We start from the raw sequence: 21,602 nt of genomic DNA, 5'->3' as shown, positions 1-21,602 counted from the left end.
CAATGATGTCTGAAATTTTGTCATAATGATTACTTTTTTTTGAAGGTTTCTAGCTATTTTTGAAAATAAAGTCTTATTATTCAACAATGTATCTTACCAATGCACACTACTATTTAAAAAATGAACACACATTCTCATTATTTCCTCATAGAATTATGCCAAACTTATACCGGGTGCAACAGTGGAAACTCTCGCAAGTGATTCCAGAAATATCCTTCAGTTGATAATTAAAGCATATAAGGTAAGTGCTTGTATTTTCAGCAATTCCCATACAAGCCAAATGTCCATAGTGTTCAGTGAAAGCATTTATTTCTTAATGAAATTCTTCATAGATATTGAGGTTTGATGTTAAATCTGACATCAGCCTTGGAATACAGGTATGACTATTGACTACGTCCTCTGGGAAGTATGCCCAATGTCCATGGCAGCAGATGGTTGATGTTCAGAGTTTTATAACATGGTGGGAGTGAAGGGCTAATCAACTGGAAGGTGAAAAATTTTGATCAACGGGGAACTACTACAGATCAAGTAGGGAAATGATCCCTATCGTAAAATAATCATCAGAAGCATAGATAAGAGGAGCCTGAGATAGAAATGATTTGCTTATCACAGGGACAAAAGTTAAGAGGGAGAGGAGGTGCAAGGTTTTTTTGTGTATCCATTATTTGCTCACAATTAAATGTTACAATTGTTATCTGAACTTTCCCTTGCTGTTAGCTTTTGTTTGCCCCTTTGGCATTGGTCATCATTGGTTTAATTTTCAAAATCAGGTTTAAAATCACTGGCATATGTTGCAAAATTTGTTAACTTTGTGGCGACGGTACAACGCAATACATTATACGTTCTGGATGATGGGGGTCCTTAATGATGGATGCTGTCTTTTTGAGGCATGGCTCTTTAAGATGTTTTGGATACTATAGAGGCTATTGTCTGTGATGGAGCTGAGTAAGTTTACAAATCTCTGCAGTTTACTTAGCTCCTATGCAGTAGCCCACCCCCACCACCCCCATATCGGACGGTGATATAGCCAGTTAGAATGCTCTCCACGGTACATCCCAGTGGCCACACATTTTAATTCCACATCCCATTCCCATTCTGACATGTCTATCCACAGCCTCCTCTACTGTAAGGATGAAGCTCAGGTTCGAGGAACAACACCTTATATTCCATCTGGGTAGCCTCCAACCTGATGGCATGAACATTGACTTCTCTAACTTCCACTAATGCCCCTCCTCCCCCTCGTACCCCATCCGTTATTTATTTTTATACACACATTCTTTCTCTCACTCTCCTTTTTCTCCCTCTGTCCCTCTGACTATACCCCTTGCCCATCCTCTGGGTTTCCCCCCCCTCCCCTTTTTCTTTCTCCCTGGGCCTCCTGTCCCATGATCCTCTCATATCCCTTTTGCCAATCACCTGTCCAGCTCTTGGCTCTATCCCTCCCACTCCTGTCTTCTCCTATCATTTTGGATCTCCCCCTCCCCCTCCAACTTTCAAATCTCTTACTAGCTCTTCCTTCAGTCAGTCCTGACGAAGGGTCTCGGCCTGACACTTCGACTGTACCTCTTCCTAGAGATGCTTCCTGGCCTGCTGCGTTCACTAGCAACTTTGATGGGTGTTGCATTTTATCTAGCTGTTTGTTTAGTACCTGCTGGATGTACATGTTTAAAATCAGTCCCCCTAGTTTCCATCTATAATAGCAAAACAGTTTACATTTGCCTTGTCAATTTTTAAAAGAATTTTATACATTTCTATGAGCACACCTCAGTTTGTTCTCTTGGGAATTAATCTGTTAAGCATTGGTTGTACTCCTGTATCACAACTATATCCTTCCTTAGGCTGGTAGACCAAACATGTCCCTTGATGTTCCAGATGCTCTCTTATAAGAGTCCTCAATGGGACATCTTTACTCTTCTACTCAAATGCAAAGGTCAACAATATATTTGCTTTCCTAATTGTTTATCATATATGTATGTTAACTTTCAGAGATTCATGTATAAGCTCAGGAAGTTTTTTTAAAATTTGTGGATGACACTTTTCTTACTGCCCTTGTCCTTAATGCTAGTGTTCACAAATTTAAGACACAAAATGTAGAATATTACAGCACAGTACAGCCCCTTCAGCCAACAATATGCCAATCTTTGAGATCAGTCTAACCCTTCCCTCCCACACAGCCCTCTATTTTTCTATTTACCATGTTGTAGAAGAAGCTGTAACGTGCTTCAGCAGTGCATTTTGCAGATACACGTTATAGCCCTACTGTGCCAAAAGAGACTGGATTCTAAGACCATAAGACTATAAGACACAGGAGCAGAATTTGGCCAACCAGCCCATTGTGTCTGCTGGCTGATTCATTTCCTCTGAACCCCATTCTCCTGCCTTCTCCCCATAACCTTTCACACACTGACTGATCAAGAGCCTATCAACCTCCACTGTAAGTATACCCAGTATAAGATCATAAGGCATCGGAGCAGAATTACGCCGTTTAGCCCAAGGTAGGGATGAGAGATGAGGCATAGGTTTGATTTTGACCTGTGATGGCATCAGGTGTCCTCGTAGTGTTGCATCTGCACTTGTCGAGACAAAGGGGAATATTCACACATTCCTTACCTGATGATGTGGCTTTCAACAGCCTGGAGGTCAGTTAGTCACCACAGAATTCCCAGTCTCTGAATACTTCTGTAATATGTCTGACTAGTCTTCATCAGTTTCTGGTCAGTGGGGAGGGACTAGGTTAATTGTCACTGACATATGTCGACAGATTTGTTGCTTTGCAGCAGTAGTATGGTGTGGTACATTTAGCAATTACTATACGTTACAGAAGGAAATATACCGTAATGCAAAAAATTGGGACCAAACATTGAGCAACACACACAGAATGCTGGAGGAACTCAGCAGGCCAGGCAGCAGCAATGGAAAAATATTTCAGTTGATGTTTCAGGCCGAAACCCTTCAGAAGGATAATTTTCCATAGATGTTGCCTGACCTCCTTGAGCTCCTCCGGCATTTTGTTTGTGTTGCTGGGATTTCCAGCATCTGCAGGTTTTCTCTTGTTTGCCAAAAAATTGAAGTTGTGTCCATTGGTTCATTTTCTGTTCAGAAATCTGATGGTGGAGGGGAAGAAGCTGTTTCTACAGTGTCCAGTGTATGTCTACAGGCTGGTACCTCCAGCCTGATGATGGTAATGGGGATGTAACATGTTACCATTGCTTTCATTAAACGTAAGCGTCATTTAAGTGCGTGGGGGATGATGTTATATAACAAATGGGGGAAAGGTTCTGCGATTCAATTCGGGAGTATTCTGGAAATTTCAGTGGCTACACAAAAGCACGGACTGTGAGCTGCCAGCAGGAGAGTGAGCTGGATGGAGTTAGTTAAAGAGTCAACTACAGCAGTGGGCAATCCTAATATTTCTCCATGTCCAGAGGACTATGAAAATTAACGGCACATAGTGCATATTGGATACGTGACTGTCACTTCGTATGATACATACATGGATTTCTGGAGAATTCTGTGCCGACCACTTTTTGCTAATCCAAGAATAGATTTGGGTGTGTTATGTGGCAACCACAACTGTTAAAGAATATTCCGTGACTGTCACCTTGGGATATCCTTACGTGGATTTTGGAACTCAGACTTTACTTTGTTACTCCCGCATAGACTCCAGTTTTTAAGTGACGTCTACTCGACGTCTGGAACCTTCTGTGACTGTTGCCTTCCTTTCCCTGTGTGGTCCCAGTGTGAACGTGATGATCACTTGTCCCCTGGAATTTTCCCGTGATTGACCTCTTTGTCAACTTAACATGGATTTTAGAACCCTTCCTCACAGACACCAGTACTTGCTGCCGTAGTTTCCGGAACCTTCTGGGTTGCCAACCTAAGACATGGGAAGACTGTTTCTAAACCTCCACAATTTGTGAGCTAAGAGGCAGTAAACTGTTTCTGTTTTCTTTGTTTAGGGAAATAATCTGTTTAATCTGTTCAAATGTCTGTATTTTTGGGGTGGTATTGAAAATATATTCGTTTGGACCGGCTGGTGGTTCAATGACATCGGCGCCGGACCCGGGAGCGGAGGTTCCCGGGTTCAAAACCAGCCGGGTCCGCTCCCGAGTACGCTTTCCATCCGTGCCGGTTTGAGTGTCGAGATCGCAACTCGACCTTGTAAAATAAAGGGGAAAAATACTGCGAAAATGTCTGTGTGAGGAGTGGCGCGCCACACAGTCTCTCTCTCTCTCTCTCGCTCCGCGCCTTGTAAAAGCCATGAAAAAGACATCATCATGGACGCACACACAGATGCATGCATGCAGATGCACATGCACTGACGCGCAGGCATGCACACACAGATACACGCACGCAGGCACACACCAAAATAAAAAGAAAATATATACGTTTAATATTAAAAGCTGAGTCTGTGGTCTATTGCTGCTGGTTCGTAACAGAAAGAGGACGTGCTTCATGTGACAGAGCATTGAGCTGATCTTCTGCCCTTGGGATTGTGTGCTGCGCTCTGTTGCATATTATACTTGCTGTTTAATGTGAATGTGGATTTCTGGTTCAGCTTTGCCATGTTAAGAATTCATTTTTAGAAATGCCTAGAACTTACTGTAATGTGCAAAAGGGAGTAATATATACTTCAGTTAGTTACTCCTTGGAGATTGAAAAATAAGCGGCAAATTTATCACAAAATTGACGCAAAGTTTGTTGTTGCTTCGAATGGCATAGCCCGGGAAGGGGCGGCATGAGTCTGTCCATTTGGGGACTGGGGTTGGATCGGTCTTCAACCAGAGACACTGCAACATGGGTGGCCCTATGTTGGCATCACCTGATAGAGTCCTTGAAGCACGCAAGCCTCCACATGGTGTCAACGTGTTGATCTTGGTCGTGGAGGATTGTCACAGAATGAAAGTTGACCATTCAGTCTGTTGATTCTATTCTAGATCTGTGCAAGAGAAATTCATCTTCTGACATTATCCCAAACTACTGTTATGTTTTGTAACTTCAAAACATTAAATTACTTCAAAGGAAGATAAGGGAATCTGAAAATGCGGGTCCAACTTTGTGTTTACTTTAAGCAAGGCACGCTCATACCATGTGGTACTGTGATGACATATGCAATTTCTGTATTTATACATATAACTCGTAATTAAGCATTTCAACAAACAAGAATGATTAATCAACCAATATGTATACAAGATTACTCACATATTACTTAAATATTAAATACTCTCCTCGGTCTGAAAATTCTTTCCCTTCATTTACTAATCTAGCTGCCTGTAGAATTCCATTATTGAATCTTCCTCGACTGCAGAACACACAAGACATTAAGCACTTACAACATTAAATGTTTTTCTTCATGTCACATTTGTTTCTTCTGTCATTCTTTGTCAACTAGTTTTTGACACCTTTACCAATTGGAACAATTTGTCACTACTTTTGTATCTGCTTTCATATTTTTAAATGCCTGTCTCATATCCACGTGTCCAAGTTTGCTGCAAAGGCAGAACAACTGAGCTGTGAAATTCCAGATTTCCCAAAAGTTCTTTTGGCAACAATGTTGCACCTTGCAGCCATTAGCTTCTTGTGGTAGTGGAGCTAATCTACAAAGTGAGTGAGAAACAAACCAATTTATGTCATCTCTGTTCCACAGCCAAGGGTCCTCCAACCTTAGCCACTGAACTGCAAGACACACTTTCAGAGAGCATCCTCCAAATTGTTAACCTGTTCATTGCAGCATATAGGCGAATGGGCTTTACCTGAAGCATCTACAATATCTTGGTCCTCAAATGAGTAGAATGAAAGTAATACCACCAATACCATTATTGAACATTTGGGATTACCCCTCTCAAATATGTTTTTGATGCATCATAGTGTTCGTTAAGATACTGCGGGTTTAAGAGTCAACCATAATGCCACATTTTGACCTCCTATACATAGGATTGAAATGTGAATCTAACTGACAATTAAATTAAAAGTTCAAAGTAAATTTTATTATCAAGTTATACATATGTCTTCATATACAACTCTGAGATTCATTTTTCGGTGGGCATACCAATGAATCTATAGAATAGTAACCATAACAGAATCAATGAACACCCAACTAAAATGTTCAAACAGAGTGCAGAAGACACTAAACTGCAAATACAAAAAGAAATAATAATAATACATAAATAAGAAATAAATACCAAGAACATAAAATGAAGATGACAAGTGTGGTGTTGTAAGTCTTTACATAATTCTTGCAGCTATCCTTTATTGCTTTGTATCATCCAAAGGATCTATGTAAAATTAGGGGAGCATTAAAGCTTTCCAAATTGATTCCTCTGCTTGTGGAATTCCCACCAAGGTAAACCTGAAACTTTATCTTCTCCTTGTCATCAAAAGCCTGACTGCTTGGTTAAGCCATCACTTGTTGAAACATGAATTAAGCAGCAGATTTGCTCTTTATTTTCCAACCCACTGTTGGCAGTGTTCTTTTGTGCTCATACACCACGTGCAGTTTTGTAAAGACATCTGCCCTTGGTAAAATAGCTTCCAGGTGCAACTTCATGTTTTAGCACTTCGGCTGGTGGTGCTGCCAAGTAACATGTGCTTAAAATCAAACAATTACTCTTCTGTGATGTTCCTTGAGGTGTCTTTCATGATCTGATTCACAGTCTGCAGGTAAGAAAAGCAGCAGGTTTGTACAGGCCTGTTTTTTATTTGGAATTAGCAGGTTTGGAGAATTATTCAATACAAACTTGCTTATAGCAACTACATATCAAAGATGTATTTACCAAAGATCCTGGTGCCAGGATCAGGGATGTCTCCGATCGGATCCATTACATTCTCAAGGGTGAGCAGCCAGTTTTGCTACATGTTGGCACCAAAGGCGGTAGATCCTAATGGAGTACCTGGTAAGGCTCTGAAAATCTGTGCCAACCAACTAGCAGGAGTACTCAATGGCATTATCAACCTCTCACTGCTACGGGCGGAAGTTCCCACTTGCTTCAAAAAGGCTACAATTATACCAGTGCCTAAGAAAAATAACGTGGGCTGAATTAATGACTATTGCCTGGTAGCACTCACATCGACAGTGATGAAATGCTTTGAGAGGTTGGTCATGACTAGACTGAACTCCTGCCTCAGCAAGGACCTGGATCCATTGCAATTTGCCTATCGTCACCACAGGTCATCAGCAGACACAATCTCAATGGCTCTCCACAAGGCTTTAGACCACCTGGACAACACAAACACCTACGTCAGGATGCTGTTCATCAACTATAGCTCAGCATTTAATACCATCATTCCCACAATCCTGATTGAGAAGTTGCAGAATCTGAGCCTGTGTACCTCCCTCTGCAATTGGATCCTCGACTTCCCAACCGGAAGACCACAATCTGTGCAGATTGGTGATAACTCGCTGACTATCAACACCAGCGCACCTCAGGGGTGTGTGCTTAGTCCACTGCTCTATATACACATGACTGTGTGGCCAGACATAGCTCAAATACCATCTATAAATTTGCTGATGATACAACCATTGTTGGTAGAATCTCCGGTGGTGACGAGGGGGCGTACAGGAGTGAGATATGCCAACTAGTGGAGTGGTGCCACAGCAACAACCTGGCACTCGATGTCAGTAAGATGAAAGAACTGATTGTGGACTTCAGGAAGGGTAAGACATAGAAACATAGAAAAACTACAGCACAATACAGGCCCTTCGGCCCACAAAGCTGTGCTGAACATGTCCTTAACACGAGGAAATCTGCAGATGCTGGAATTTCAAGCAAGATTCATAAAAGTTGCTGGTGAACACAGCAGGCCAGGCAACATCTCTAGGAAGAGGTACAGTTGACGTTTCGGGCTGAGACCCTTCGTCAGGACTAACTAAAAGAAGAGATAGTAAGAGATTTGAAAGTGGGAGGGGGAGGGGGAGATCTGAAATGATAGGAGAAGACAGGAGGGGGAGGGATGGAGCTAAGAGCTGGAAAGTTGATTGGCAAAAGGGATATGAGAGGATCATGGGACGGGAGACCTAGGGAGAAAGAAAAGGGGAGGGGGGAGCCCAGAGGATGGGCAAAGAGTGTAGTGAGAGGGACAGAGGGAGGAAAAGGAAAGAGGAAAATAAATAAATAAATAAATAATGGATGGAGTACAAAGGGGAGGTGGGGCATTAACGGAAGTTAGAGAAGTCAATGTTCATGCCATCAGGTTGGAGGCTACCCAGATGGAATATCAGGCATTGTTCCTCCAACCTGAGTGTGGCTTCATCTTGACCTGTGTTAATGCAGACTACCAAGATACACACTGTAACAGCGTCACTGAATAAATAACACAGAGCTGGGGGAGGCCATTCCACCTTTTGAGTTTGTGCTGGTTCTTGTAAAGACTATTTCATTTGGAGCATTTCCTTGCTCTCTCTGAAAGTCCCTGCAAGTTAATTTCCTTAAAGTATTTATGAATTTACTTTCAGAGGCTACTATTAACTTTATATTAAACCTGCACTTAAATGCTAGGTTCTCATTGTATAAACAAGATTTTTCTCACCTCAATTTGTCAATCATCTTGCAGCTATCCTTTCTGCTTATTGACCTTGCAGCTAAGAGGTGCTTTATCTGTCTCTGCCTTAAATACAGCCAATGACTTGGCCTCCACAGCCACTCGTGGCAAAAAATTCCACAGATTTACCACTCTCTGACTAAAGTAATTTCTCCGCATCTCTGCTCTAAATGGACATCCTTCAATCCTGAAGCCGTGCCCTCTTGTCCTAGACTCCCCTACCATGGGAAATAACACTGCCATATCTAATCTGTTCAGGCCTTTTAAGAGGAAGAAGTATTCTAAAGGCAAGATGACACAACCCTCGCTAACAAGAGAAGTCAAAGCCAACATAAAAGCCAAAGAGAGGGCATATACTAGAGCAAAAATTAGTGGGAAGTTAGAGGATTGGGAAGCTTTTAAAAAAACAACAGAAGCATTAAAAAAGTCATTAAGAAGGTAAAGATGCAATATCAAAGTAAGCTAACCAATAATATTAAAGAGGATACCGAAAGATTCTTCAGATACATAAAGTGTGAAAGAGAGGCAAGAGTGGATATTGGACCAGTGGAAAATTATGCTGGAGAAATAGTAATGGGGGACAGGGAAATGGTGGATGAACTGACTAAGCATTTTATATCAGTCTTCGCTGTGGAAGACACTAGCAGAATGGTAGAAGTTCCTGGTGTCAGGGGGCATGAAGTGTGTGAAGCTACCTTTACTAGGGAGAAGTTTCTTGGGAAACTAAAAGGTCCAGAGGTAGATAAGTCACCTGGTCCCAATGGTGTACACCTGAGGGTTCTGAAAGAGGTAGATGAAGAGATTATGAAGGCATTATTAATGATCTTTCAAGAATTACTAGATTCTGGAATGATCCTGGAGGACAGGAAAATTGCAAATGTCATTCCACTGTTTAGTAAGGGAGAGAGGCAATAGAAAGGGAGCTATAGGCCAGCTAGTCTGACCTCAGTGGTTGAGAAGACGTTGGATTCGATTCTTAAGAATGTGGTTTCGGGGTTCTTGCCGGCACATGCTAAGATAGGCCTCGGTCAGCATAGTTTCCTCAAGGGAAAACTTGCCTGGCAAATCTTTTGGAATTCTTTGAAGATATAACAAGCAGGATAGATAGGGGAGAATCAGTTGATGTTGTGTACTTAGATATTCAGAAGGCCTTTGAAAAGGTGCCACACATGAGGCTGCTTAACAAGCTGCAAGCCCATGGTATTACAGGAAATAATCTAACATGAATAAAACTGGTAGATTGGCAAGAGGTAAAGAGCCGGAATAAAGGGAGCCTTTTCCGGCAGACTGCTGGTAACTAGTGGAGTTCCACAGGCATCTTTGTTGGGACCGATTCTTTTTACGCTATATGTCAATAATTTGGGTGATAGAATTAATGGCTTTGTTGCAAAGTTTGCAGATGATATGAAGGTAAGTGGAGAGGCAGGTAGGTTTGAGGAAGTAAGGAGGCTACAGAGGGACTTAGATTAGGAGAGTTTATAAAGCACTGGTGAGGCCTCACTTCGAGTATTGGGCCTCTTATCTTAGAAATGATGTGCTGAATCTGGAGAGGATTCAAAGAAGATTAACAAAAATGATTCTAGGATTGAATAGCTTGTCATATGAAGAGTGTTTGGTGTTTCTGGGCCTGTATTCACTGGAAATAACAAGAATGTGGAGTGACCTAATTGAAACCTATCGAATGGTGAAAGGCCTTGACAGAGTGGATGTTGAGAAGATGTTTCCTATGGTAGAAGAGTCTAAGACCAGAGGACATGGCCTCAGAATAGAGGGGCATCCTGTTAGAATGGAGATGAGGAGGAATCCTTAGCCAGAGAGTGGTGAATCTGTGGAATTCACTGCTACAGGCAGGCGTGGAGGTCAAGTCCTTATGTCTATTTAAGGCAAAGTTTGATAGATTCTTGATTGGTCAGGGCAAGAAGGGAAATGAGGAGGGGGCAAGGCAGGAGATTGGGGCTGAGGGGAAAAATGGATCAGCCGTGATGAAATAGCGGAGCAGACTCAATGGGCCAAATGGCCTAATTCTGCTCCTATACCTTATGTTTTATGACACTGTGGCCTTCCCTGAAGAAATTGTTAATCTGCGAAGAATTGTTGCGTGACCCTGCAAATCCTCAGTTCCAAGTTGAACACAGGTGCACCAAAATATTTTACAAGTATGATACATACAATTAATATTGTTATTTTCCTGTAAAGAAACTTGAAGAGGGCTAAATTTAATTTGTCCAGAATTTAAGTGGTATCGTTTGATTAAGCACAGTGTCTTGCTTGCATGAAAACTTGGAAAACTGACCAAATAAAGAATCCCATAGAAGGTGGCATTTACAGATATGGAAAGCCCTGATGCAGGTTCCACTTTGTTGATCTTAGTGCGCGTGCGCCGGTTGTGCATGCACCTGGTACAGCCGTTCCGATCTATTCTTACTTTCTTCTTCTTACTTTTTAATTTACGTTATTTTGTGTATTTTTTTTCTCACGGTAACACGTCGAAGCTGCACCCTCTCTAACATGCTGGTAGAGAGAGTTTTATTTGGGTTTTCTTTAGCGCTGGAAATGGTTACATCCCGACACGCGGGACAGAAGCAAGGTCGCATTGTGTATTCCACGGCCGGTTTAGCGAGCAGAGCGGCGGACACCCCTGCTGAAATCCGGAGGAAAAGACACAGAGGATGCAGAGGGGGATCACAAAGCCAAGGAAAGAGGGAGACAACAGAGACTTTTGGAGAAGAGTAGTTCGGTGGGTAATAAAATGGACGAGTTCACAGCGCTAGCCAGGTGTCAGAGAACATTTCGGGAGTGCAGTGTTATGTGTTTCACTGGAACGGGGCTGCACGAGGACATATCCGATCAAAACTTCTCCATGGACGGCTTCCAGACCGTTTGGGCTGACCAGAAGTGCACTGAGAGCGGTAAGCGTAAAGGAGTTGGGTGCTTACTGATCTGGTTAACAACGGATGGTGCAATCCGGGGTATATTACGATCGAGGAACGTGTTTGCAGACTGGATATTGAACTTTTTACTGTTGGACTTCAGCCGCATTCCACCGAGATACAACACTTGGCGGCACGGGAGGTCGTTCCTGCCTGTGGCCATCGAACCTGCAGCTCCTCCCGTGGAGGGTCAGACACCCTGAGTCAATAGACTGGTCCTGGACTTATTTTCCATCTGGCATAGTTTGCATTTTGTTGTTTGATTGTTGGGGGGCTTTGTATTGCTATATTTACGCTCTATTCTCGGTTGGTGCGGCTGTAACGAATCCAAATTTCCCTCGGGATTAATAACGTATATCTATCTATCTATCTATCTATCTATCTATCTATTGATGACCTGTTTGTGGATTTTGAAATCTGTTTAACAATAGATTTCTGAGCAAAATTGAAACTGATCAGATTAAAAGGGAAGTTGCTCGGTGTTATGAAATTGGGAGAGGTGGAGAACACAGAGTAGTCGTGTAGTGTTGCTTTCTAGACTATAGACCGTAGGGATCAGAATCAGTTTTAATATCACGGGCATATAGCGTGAAATTTGTTGTCTTTATGGCAGCGGTACAATGCAGTACATAATAATAGAAAAAAACAGTGAATTACAGTATGTCTTACAGTATATATGTTAAATAGTTTAATTAAATAAGTAGGGCAATAAAAAGACATGAGGTTGTGTTACCAACATGGGACGAAGGGGCTCGGCGTGAAATGTCGACTGTTTACCCTTTTCCATGGATGGTACCCGGCCTGCTGATTTCACCAGCTTTGTGTGTGTGTGTGTGTGTGTTGCTGAGTGAGCTAGTGTTCATGGGTTCAATGTTCATTCAGAAATCTGATGGCAGAGGGGAAGAAGCCACTCCCGAATTGCTGAATGTGTGCCTTCAGACTCTTGTACCTCCTTCCTGATGGTAGCAGTGAGAAGAGGGCACGCTGTGGGTGATGGGGATTTTTAATGCTGGATGCCACCTTTTTGAGGAAATGTATCATTTTGTCATTTGAAATCTTTATTAGATCTATTATTAATTTTGACATTTGCAGATGATACAGAACTTATAAATATGGTAAACTAGATCTCAATAATATGAACCAGATGGGCATAAATTAGTGAAATAGGCAGACACATAATTATAGATAAAATACCATAAGACCATCAGATATTGGAGCAGAAGTAGGCCATTCAGCCCATCGAGTCTGCTCTGCCATTCAATCATGGGCTGATCCCATTCAAGGCAGAGAATTTATTAATTTAGCAGAGAATTCAAGGCAGATAAATTACTATTTTGAGAAGGCAACATGAAGCACATATAGATTCGATACCTTGGAAATGATGCTCAAAGAGAACATATAGACAAGACGTGAAAAAAATAAAACACTAGCAATATCAAATCAAGGAAAGCTACTTTTGTGTGTTCTGGAGCAGGGAAAATTAAACAAGAATTGACATGTTGAAAACCATGAAAAGGTTTCAAAGGGTAGATAAGAAAAGCTGTCTGCAATTGTAGTAGAGTACTCAAATGAGAGTACAGATCAAAGAACTGGTAAAAGAAGCTAGGTGACATGCTGCAAAAAATATTGCTGCCTGATTAGGTGAAAGTGAATTTAATAACCACTTTCAGAAGAGAGCTGGGTGAGTATTTCATTGGGGAAGAATTTTGCAGAGCTTTGGAGTAAGAGCAGATGAAAATAGAACTAATGAAGAGCTCACTCAAAGAATCAATGTGGTTCATTCAGTGTTTAGTTTTACTTATTTTAGTATTTTTAATATATTGGTATTCTGGTGTAATATAATAATTAATTCCATCAGAAGCAGTCTTAAATGTCTTTGTATTTAGAGATAGGTTAATGCTCTTGTAACCTCACAGATTGTTTTATGGGACTGGTTACCGGAACATTCTGGAGCTGGAGCACCAGCAGTGTAGCGGTTACTTTAAAACAAACCTTAACCGCTGAGAGACTGAGTACGGGAGTTGACCGCGTATGACGCCCTTCTAAATAACTAGGTTCCAATTCGACAGAAGTTCATTCAATCCCAAAACCAGTAAGGATGAATGATCTTATATAGTGATTAAAAAAAACTAACAAAACTAAATTGGAGATAGAGCGAAAAAGGAGTGATTAGCATTCAAATTAATGTAATTAAGCGTAACTAAGCAGTCAACAAAAATTATCATTCCCCCAGCTCACTCCCTCTCAATTAAACTAAGACAAAGTGTGAAAAGCTCACCCCACCCCTTGTGACAAATTACTGTAACCCACAATAAAAATGTGCAATACAAAATAAAATACAGACAGAAAATAGATACATAGAATGCTGCAATATACAGATACGAACACAAACCAGTGCATCAACTAATTTCAAGGTCAGGAGGCCCCAGGACAAATGAGGTTAGGAATTCATACCAAGTAGCAAAGTTGTAGGGACAGTGTGGGAGCAAGTCTAGGGCAGAAGGTCAAATCAAGGACTTTTCACACGAGCTATCCAGCAGCGAAGGAAGAAAGAACTTGACATGTGAAACAAAATTGACAGGGATGAGACAAATGCATCCCTTATGTTGTAGGATTATGTGAATTCTTTCCTGTTCTTCCAGGAGCTACGGTCTGAAGTGGAACTGGAAGTTACTGGAGATACAGATGAGGTGCAGTTTGTATTCACGGCTACCTGCCAAAATGGCACTGTCTTTCCTGGAGAAAAGAAATGTTCTCATCTCTACATCGGAGAGAAGGTATAGTTTTTCTATTTAAGTAGCAAATCTGCCATACAGTATATTTGATTGCGAGGGGCACACTGTTTAGTACTGCCACACTCTTGCCAATGTCTCCTATGCTACCTAGTGACAAACATTGCAATAGAAAAGGATTCAGTAGTAAATTGCAATTCCCCCAGGTTCGGGGGTTCAGCTCAGGGTCTAACAACCCTGACTGGTAAAACAAAATTGTTATGGAACTAGCAATGAAGATTCCTTCTACATCTGAGTGCGACAGTATTCCTAAGTCTCCACCCGGGACTTGCACGACTGACAGTAGTGAAAACCGAGAGGAAGCTACTGACCTGATGAAGGAAGCCCTGAACACCGCCAGAGATGGAGGACTTTCATTGCTGCCCTACACGCCAGCGGCGTAACTGGCAGTAAGTAGGTAAAGTAAATTGCAAATATATACACGAGTGACTTGGCATGTAAATATTACTCAGTGATTTTATTTACTCTAAGTGATATCCTTGCACTTCGGTCAAAATAATGAATATTTACTTTACTTTAACTTGGGAAATTAGTACAGTCATGTAGTAAACCCTGTTGAAAGGACAATAGTGAGAGCAAGGGGATGCCCAAATTGCTTCCATTAACAAGTCCGCAGTAGTGGAAGAATTTTCTGATTCATGATATGACAATATTTTAAAACATCTGTAAAATACACGAAGAGTCTTGTATAAATGTTCGTAAACAAAGCCAGAAGTGAAAGAGAAAGCACTTGCGCTGGCCCACTGTAAGCTCGAATTGCAGAATGTGCTGGTGTTTGGATACAGGTGCATCTGACCTTTCATTGCAATCTGGACAGTGCTGAGTCCAAGGGAATGTTGTAGTTCACTAAGGCAAAACCTAAATATACGACGTATTATTTGCCACCTTTAACTTTACTAAAGTAACTCCATTTCTTTGATTGGGATTACCGGACAAAGTTTTAAAAATAAATTTAGCTATTTTTATTTTTTTAATTATTAAACAGAAGTTTAATTTGTTTTAAAATTATTTTCTTCCTTTTTAATTATATCGAGTTGAATTATTTTAAATGTCTGTGTATCAGAAGCAGTCAGAGGCAGTGCTCAATGCCCGGTCACTCTTCACAATGCTGCCTGCTTCACAGGATGGCCAGGGAATTGAGGTCTTGAGATTGTCAGACACTGTTGGCCACAAAGGATTATTTCTATAGTTGGGGCAAGCAAGTTGGTATGACAATGTTTATATACAGTCATTGAGTCATAGAGCACAACAGCACAGAAACAAATCCTTAGGACAATGTAGTCCACGCCAACCTGTTTTTTCTGCCTAGTTCCATCTACCGAAACCCAGACCACAGCCTTCCATACGTCTCTCATCCAGGTATCTATTCAAAGTTTGCCTAAGTGTTGCAGACATCCCACTCTGCAAAAACTGATTTCAGGGAGGTAGCACCATCAATTTGCGGGAGACTTCCGGGAGAGGTGGGTTGTCTGCAATAGAGTAGCTCCTTCGCAGCTGACCAGCTAGTTTAAATAACGTTAGCTATGCTAATGAACGAACGACACCTGTTAAACTCACCTCAACGTGTCTTTTACAGTCTTAACCCACCATGGGCAATAGAAAAGTCACTGTTGCAAACAGTGCAGTGAGCAAAACTGTCATTATTTTTGACCCCTATTAGGCAGGGGTACACTTTAGGGTAGTCTGGGGCGACGTACGTTTTATATTTTCTTTTTTTTTGGAACATTCTGCCATGGCACTCTCTTGCTCTCTCTCTCGTGGTCGCTCTTGCTTTCTCTCTCGCGCTCTCGCTTTCTCTCTCGCGCTCTCGCTTTCTCTCTCGCGCTCTCGCTTGCTTTCTCTCGCTCGCTCTCAAAAAAAGTTGATTTCCGTGATATTGTATATAATTTGTAGGCATCAGGGAACCACTATTAATATGTGGGAAACTCCCAGAACTTCCGGGAGAGGTGGGATGTCTGAGTGTTGCAATTGAACCCGCATCTACCATTTCCACTGGCAGCTCGTTCTTTACTCTCACCACCCTCTGGGTGAAGAAGTGCTCACTTGGATTCCCCTTAAATATTTCACCTTTCACCCTAAATCTGTGATATATCATAGTTTTAGGTTGGAAGGTGAAACCTATATCACAATAATATGATGATGCAACATAAGACATAAACATAAAAATATAACCCTGAAATATGAATATAACTCACAAGACATAATTGGTGACTACATGAATGCCACATTTTTATTTCTTTACTTTCTGAAATGAGATGTTAATCTACTGTATTTATTTTATTTAAGTAGGTTTCCTTCAATGTGACTGTTGAGTTGACTGAATGCTTGAAGGAACCTAAGCATATTGTGATAAAACCTCTAGGATTCCGAGATACGCTGGAGATTGAAGTACGGTCTGCCTGCAGGTGTGGCTGTCAAGCAAATGCAGAGCACAATAGTTCACGATGTAATGACAGTGGCTCTCATCAGTGTGGTGTGTGCATTTGCAATGCTGGACGATTTGGGCCTCATTGTGAATGTGCGGAGGAAAGTATAAACTTTGGCATCTGCAAGTATAGTGCAGAGAATATTTCCTGCAACGGTCGTGGTGACTGCTACTGTGGGCAGTGTGCCTGTTATCCATCTGAATTTGGGCAGATATATGGTACCTACTGTGAATGCGATAACTTCTCCTGTGTTCGATCTAAAGGGCTTCTGTGTGGAGGTATGTAAAATTTTATTCTGAATTCAGTTATTCTTTACCCACTCCTTCTCTATTCCCCATTTCCTTTTCCCATATCTTATCTCCTTGCTCCTCTCCCTTCTAACCCTGACTCATCATCTTTTTTTCTCCAATCCTGCCGAAGGGTCTCGGCATGAAACATCGTCTGTACTCTTTTCCATTGATGCTGCCTGGCCTGCTGAGTTCCACCAGCATTTTGTGTCTGTTATTCTTTAGGCAGTTTGATATCAATGCAACACACTTTTTTTTCCCAAACCATAGGTAAATAGAAATATTCTCAACATGAATGCTCAGTGTAGAGCTGAAATAAACAAGGGCAGAAATTGTATCACCTGCTGAAACAATTGAGAAGTCTGCAGTGTTGACAACAGGAATTCTGCAGATGCTGGAAATTCAAGCAACACACATAAAAGTTGCTGGTGAACGCAGCAGGCCAGGCAGCAACTTTTATGTGTGTTGCAGTGTTGACAAGTGATTGCTGAGTTTGCATAAAAAGTTTTGTCTGTTGTATTCTTATGTTTGGGTCGAATGTTTCAATGAAGCTGAATCATTAAGAGGAAACTAACTTTAGATTTTTACTTGTTTGGTTACAAACTACTTCTTATCAAATAAATTCTTAAAAATCATGATCAAATTTAATTGTTTTATGCAATGCAACACTTTGGCATTTAACATAACAATTAATGTGCCGTAGGCTTCAATTTGTAGATTACTGATGTCTCCACGTGAATGACCCAATAAAATTCACTACTTTTTTTTCTATTACTATTGACATAGAGGAATATTGTATTCAGCTTCATCAATTTGAAGACACAGATGTTCTCTGCATTATTTATTTATTTCATGTGTTATTCTTGGTCTATACTGGTGTAAACTCTACTTTGGGATCACGGTTAAATATATCTAGTTGATGTGACTGGAAGTCAGACATACTTTAGTCACGTGCAGTGCTTAATTTTTCAAAACTTGAAGTTGATAAATGAAGATTAATTTTGTTTCAATAGTTAGAAAATAATATCTGCTGTCAATCCGGCCATTAACCTTCATTTCTGAAATTTGGTTGTGTATTCCTGTTTTGCAGAGCTCCAAGCCACAGTCATTCTTCTAAATTCTGCAGTATGACCATATTGGGTGCACTAATTTTTCTCTGGATAGGACCCAATGTATTTGTAATCCTAGACTTAGAGTTATATTGCTTTTCATTCCATCATATGTCTGATGAAAATATTCTTTCAGATAAAGTTTCTTGCTAAGCATCTCTAATTTCAATAAGGATTCCATGTAACTACACAATTCTTTTCTTTCTTTTGCAATTCCCACATACAAAAATAGCTCATTTTAAAAATACCTTATTTTGCTAGTGAAAATTTTTTGCTAGTTTAGTTCTTCACTAGTGCAGTTCCTTAAGTTATAAAGAAAGAAACAGCTTGCATTTATACACCATTTCCACAAACATACAGAAAGTAAGTAATCAGCCAATAGTTGTGAATGCTAAGATTATATTTCTGAGGTGAAAGTGCAAATAATGAGTCATGAATTTTACCTATCTTCTGTATCTTGATACCTTAAATAGTCTATAAGCAGAAAGGATTTTGTGAAAAGGTAATTTATCATATACTAACAGGTCAAGGTGAATAGTTACAGAACAACTTTAGGCACTGAGTAGGTAATCATTTCCCACATTGAACATCCAAAAAGTCTGATATGAGATTTATTACTTATTTGAAAACCAGGACATGTTAACAGATTGTGTTATGTGCCTCCAAGTACCCTGAAACTTCATCCTTAGTAATGGACTCCAACATCTTTCCAACCACTGAAGTCAGGCTAACTGGCCTATAATTTCCTTTCTTCTACCTCCCTCACTTCTTAAAGATTGGAGTGATATTTGCAATTTTCCAGTCCTCCAGAACCTAGTGATTCTTGAAAGATCATTATTAATGCCTCCACAATCTCTTCATCTACCTCTTTCAGAACCCTGGGGCGTAATCCATCAGGTACAAGTGACTTGCCTACCTTCAGATCTTTCTTCTTCCCAAGTACCTTCATCTTAGTAATAGCAACAAGTCTCAACTTTTGCCCTCTGACACTCCTGAGTTTCTGGCATGCTGCTAATGTCTTCCACAGTGAAGACTGACCAAAAATACTTAATAAGTTCGTCCACCATTTCTTCGTTCCCCATTACTATCTCTTTAGCATTATTTTCCAGCAGTCCAATTATCAACTCTGGCCCTCTTACTCTTGATATATTTGAAACAACTTTTGGTATACTCTTTTATATTATTGGCTAGCTTAACTTGATATTTTATCTTTTCTCTCCTTATAGCTTTTTATTTAGTTGCTTTCTATTGATTTTTAAAAGCTTCCCAATCCTCTAATTTCCCACTAATTTTTGCTATATTATATTCCCTCTCTTTTGCTTTTTTTGCTGTCTATGATTTCCCTTGCCACATCCCACCTTTAGAATACTTACTCATCTTTGGAATGTGCTTATCCTGCATCTTACAAATTTCTCCCACAAACTCCAGCCATTGCTGTTTTGCCATCATCACTGAGAATGTCCCCTTCCAATCAACTTTGGCCAGCTCCTCTCTCATGCCTCTGTAATCCCCTTTACTCCACTGTAATACAGATACATCTGACTTTATCTTCTCCCTCTCAAATTGCACGGTGAATTCTATCATACTATAATCACTGTCTCCTAAGGGTTCCTTTACCTTCAGTTCCCTCAACAAATCTGGTTCATCACACAACATCCAATCCAGAATTGCCTTTTGCCTATTGGGCTCAACCACAAGCTGCTTTAAAAAGCCATCTTGTAGGCATTCTACAAAATCCATCTCTTGGGATCCAGCACCAACTTAATTTTCCCAATCTACCTACGTATTGAAATTCCCCCATTACTATCGTAACATTGCCCTTTTTACATGCGTTTTATTATCTCCCATTGTAATTTGTACCCCACGACCTGGCTACTTTTCAGGGGCCTGTAAGTAACTCCCTTAAGGGTCTTTTTACCCTTCTAGTTTCTAAATCTGCCCACAAGGATTCCACAGTTTCCAATCCTATGTCACCTTTTTCTAATGATTTGATTTCATTTTTCACCAACAGAGCCAACACCCCCTCTGCCTATCTGCCTGTCCTTTCATTTCAGACTGCCAGATTAAATTTTATATGTGAATTTCTGCAGATCCTGAAAGTACGAAATAAGAACTGAAAATTTAGAAAATACTCAGTGTCTGTTTCTTCAGAGTTATCATATTTGGTTTAGATCATAGGATACAAAATGTCAAATGCAGTTGCAGAGAGTTGAGGATTATTTTAATATAGACTTGATTTATGCTTGTTCCTCTATTCAAACCCATTTTCAGCTTCAGTGTCTGTTGTTTTCACTAATAAAGCCTCTTTTAATGGATTTGTTTTAAATCAGAGAAGAACAATTTGCGTGCGCACGCCCACACATTTTCACACACACCAGCTATTTCAACAAAGATAAATATTGAATTAAAAAATCTCAGGTTCACATGATCATCAGGTTCAACCTGTGTTAACGCAAACTACCAAGGTACACACTGTAACAGCATCACTGAATGAATAACACAGAGCTGGGGGAGGCCATTCCACCTATTGAGTTTGTGCTGGTTCTTATAAAGACAATTTCATTTGGAGCATTTTCTTGCTCTCTCTAAAAATCCCTGCAAGTTAATTTCCTTAAAGTATTTATGAATTTACTTTCAGAGGCTACTATTAACTTTATATTAAATCTGCACTTATGTGCTAGGTTCCCATTGAATAAACAAGATATTTCTAACCTCAGTTTGTCAATCATCTTTCAGCTATGCTTTCTGCTTATTGACCTTGCAGCTAAGGGAAGCTTTTTTTTTCCCCCTAAACTTACTTCATTTTAAATACCTCAGTCAAATTTCCAAAACCCTTCAGCTTTATTAGCTCCTTGAGGGCTGTTAGCATGGATTATAATCAACCAGCTTCCTTCCTTAGATTTATTTTAATGCCTATACATAATTGTTTTACAGGAAATTTAAGGACTCAAGGCTCAGCCAATGTAAAAATGTTACAGCAATTCAATTTTGCCAATTAACATCTGAATTAACTGCCTGTATATATTCAGCTAACAAACTGAAACTTAGAATGCAAATAGTTTTAATAGTATGACCTATAGTATGCATGGTTTGCGATGGAAATTGGATTTAAATGAAGTTTTGATGGTCATTCCTTTTTGTCTAGGGCATGGATCATGTGACTGTGGGGAATGCCATTGTGACCAAGGATGGACGGGTGAATATTGTAACTGCACCACAAGCACAGACTTGTGTATTTCCAAAAATGGAGTCCTATGTAGTGGGCGTGGCGAGTGCATATGTGGAAAATGTGTCTGCTCACATTCCGGAGCCTCTGGAGATAGTTGTGAAAAGTGCCCAACTTGTTCTGACCCCTGCTCTTCTAAGCGGTAATTTGCACAGCTTTTGCAAATCGTTATTTCTTAATTCATTCCCTTTGCTTTCCTGAGAACCAAATTTGAATTTAAAAAATAACAAACTGGTGGAGGAATTCAGCAGTTAAGCAGCATCAATGGGGAAAAGGAACTGTTGACCTCTTCGG

The 21,602-nt window shown here is 40.5% G+C and overlaps 1 protein-coding gene across 2 annotated transcripts in view; it reads left to right on the top strand.

Moving 5' to 3' along the window:
• Positions 1 to 21,602, top strand: part of itgb6 (integrin, beta 6) — a 66,038-nt gene that overhangs the window by 23,430 nt on the left and 21,006 nt on the right. For both annotated transcript variants that reach the window (XM_072262015.1, XM_072262016.1), the window contains exons 8-11: positions 152 to 241; positions 14,111 to 14,245; positions 16,550 to 16,964; positions 21,228 to 21,450. In XM_072262015.1, coding sequence (XP_072118116.1) covers positions 152 to 241; positions 14,111 to 14,245; positions 16,550 to 16,964; positions 21,228 to 21,450 — 863 coding nt within the window. The remainder of the gene's footprint in view (positions 1 to 151; positions 242 to 14,110; positions 14,246 to 16,549; positions 16,965 to 21,227; positions 21,451 to 21,602) is intronic.

This window comes from Mobula birostris, chromosome 6 (genome assembly GCF_030028105.1).
Source record: "Mobula birostris isolate sMobBir1 chromosome 6, sMobBir1.hap1, whole genome shotgun sequence".
Lineage (NCBI taxonomy): Eukaryota > Metazoa > Chordata > Chondrichthyes > Myliobatiformes > Myliobatidae > Mobula > Mobula birostris.
The sequence above is the reverse complement of the archived record's forward strand: the minus strand, read 5'-3'. Positions and strand labels throughout refer to the sequence as shown.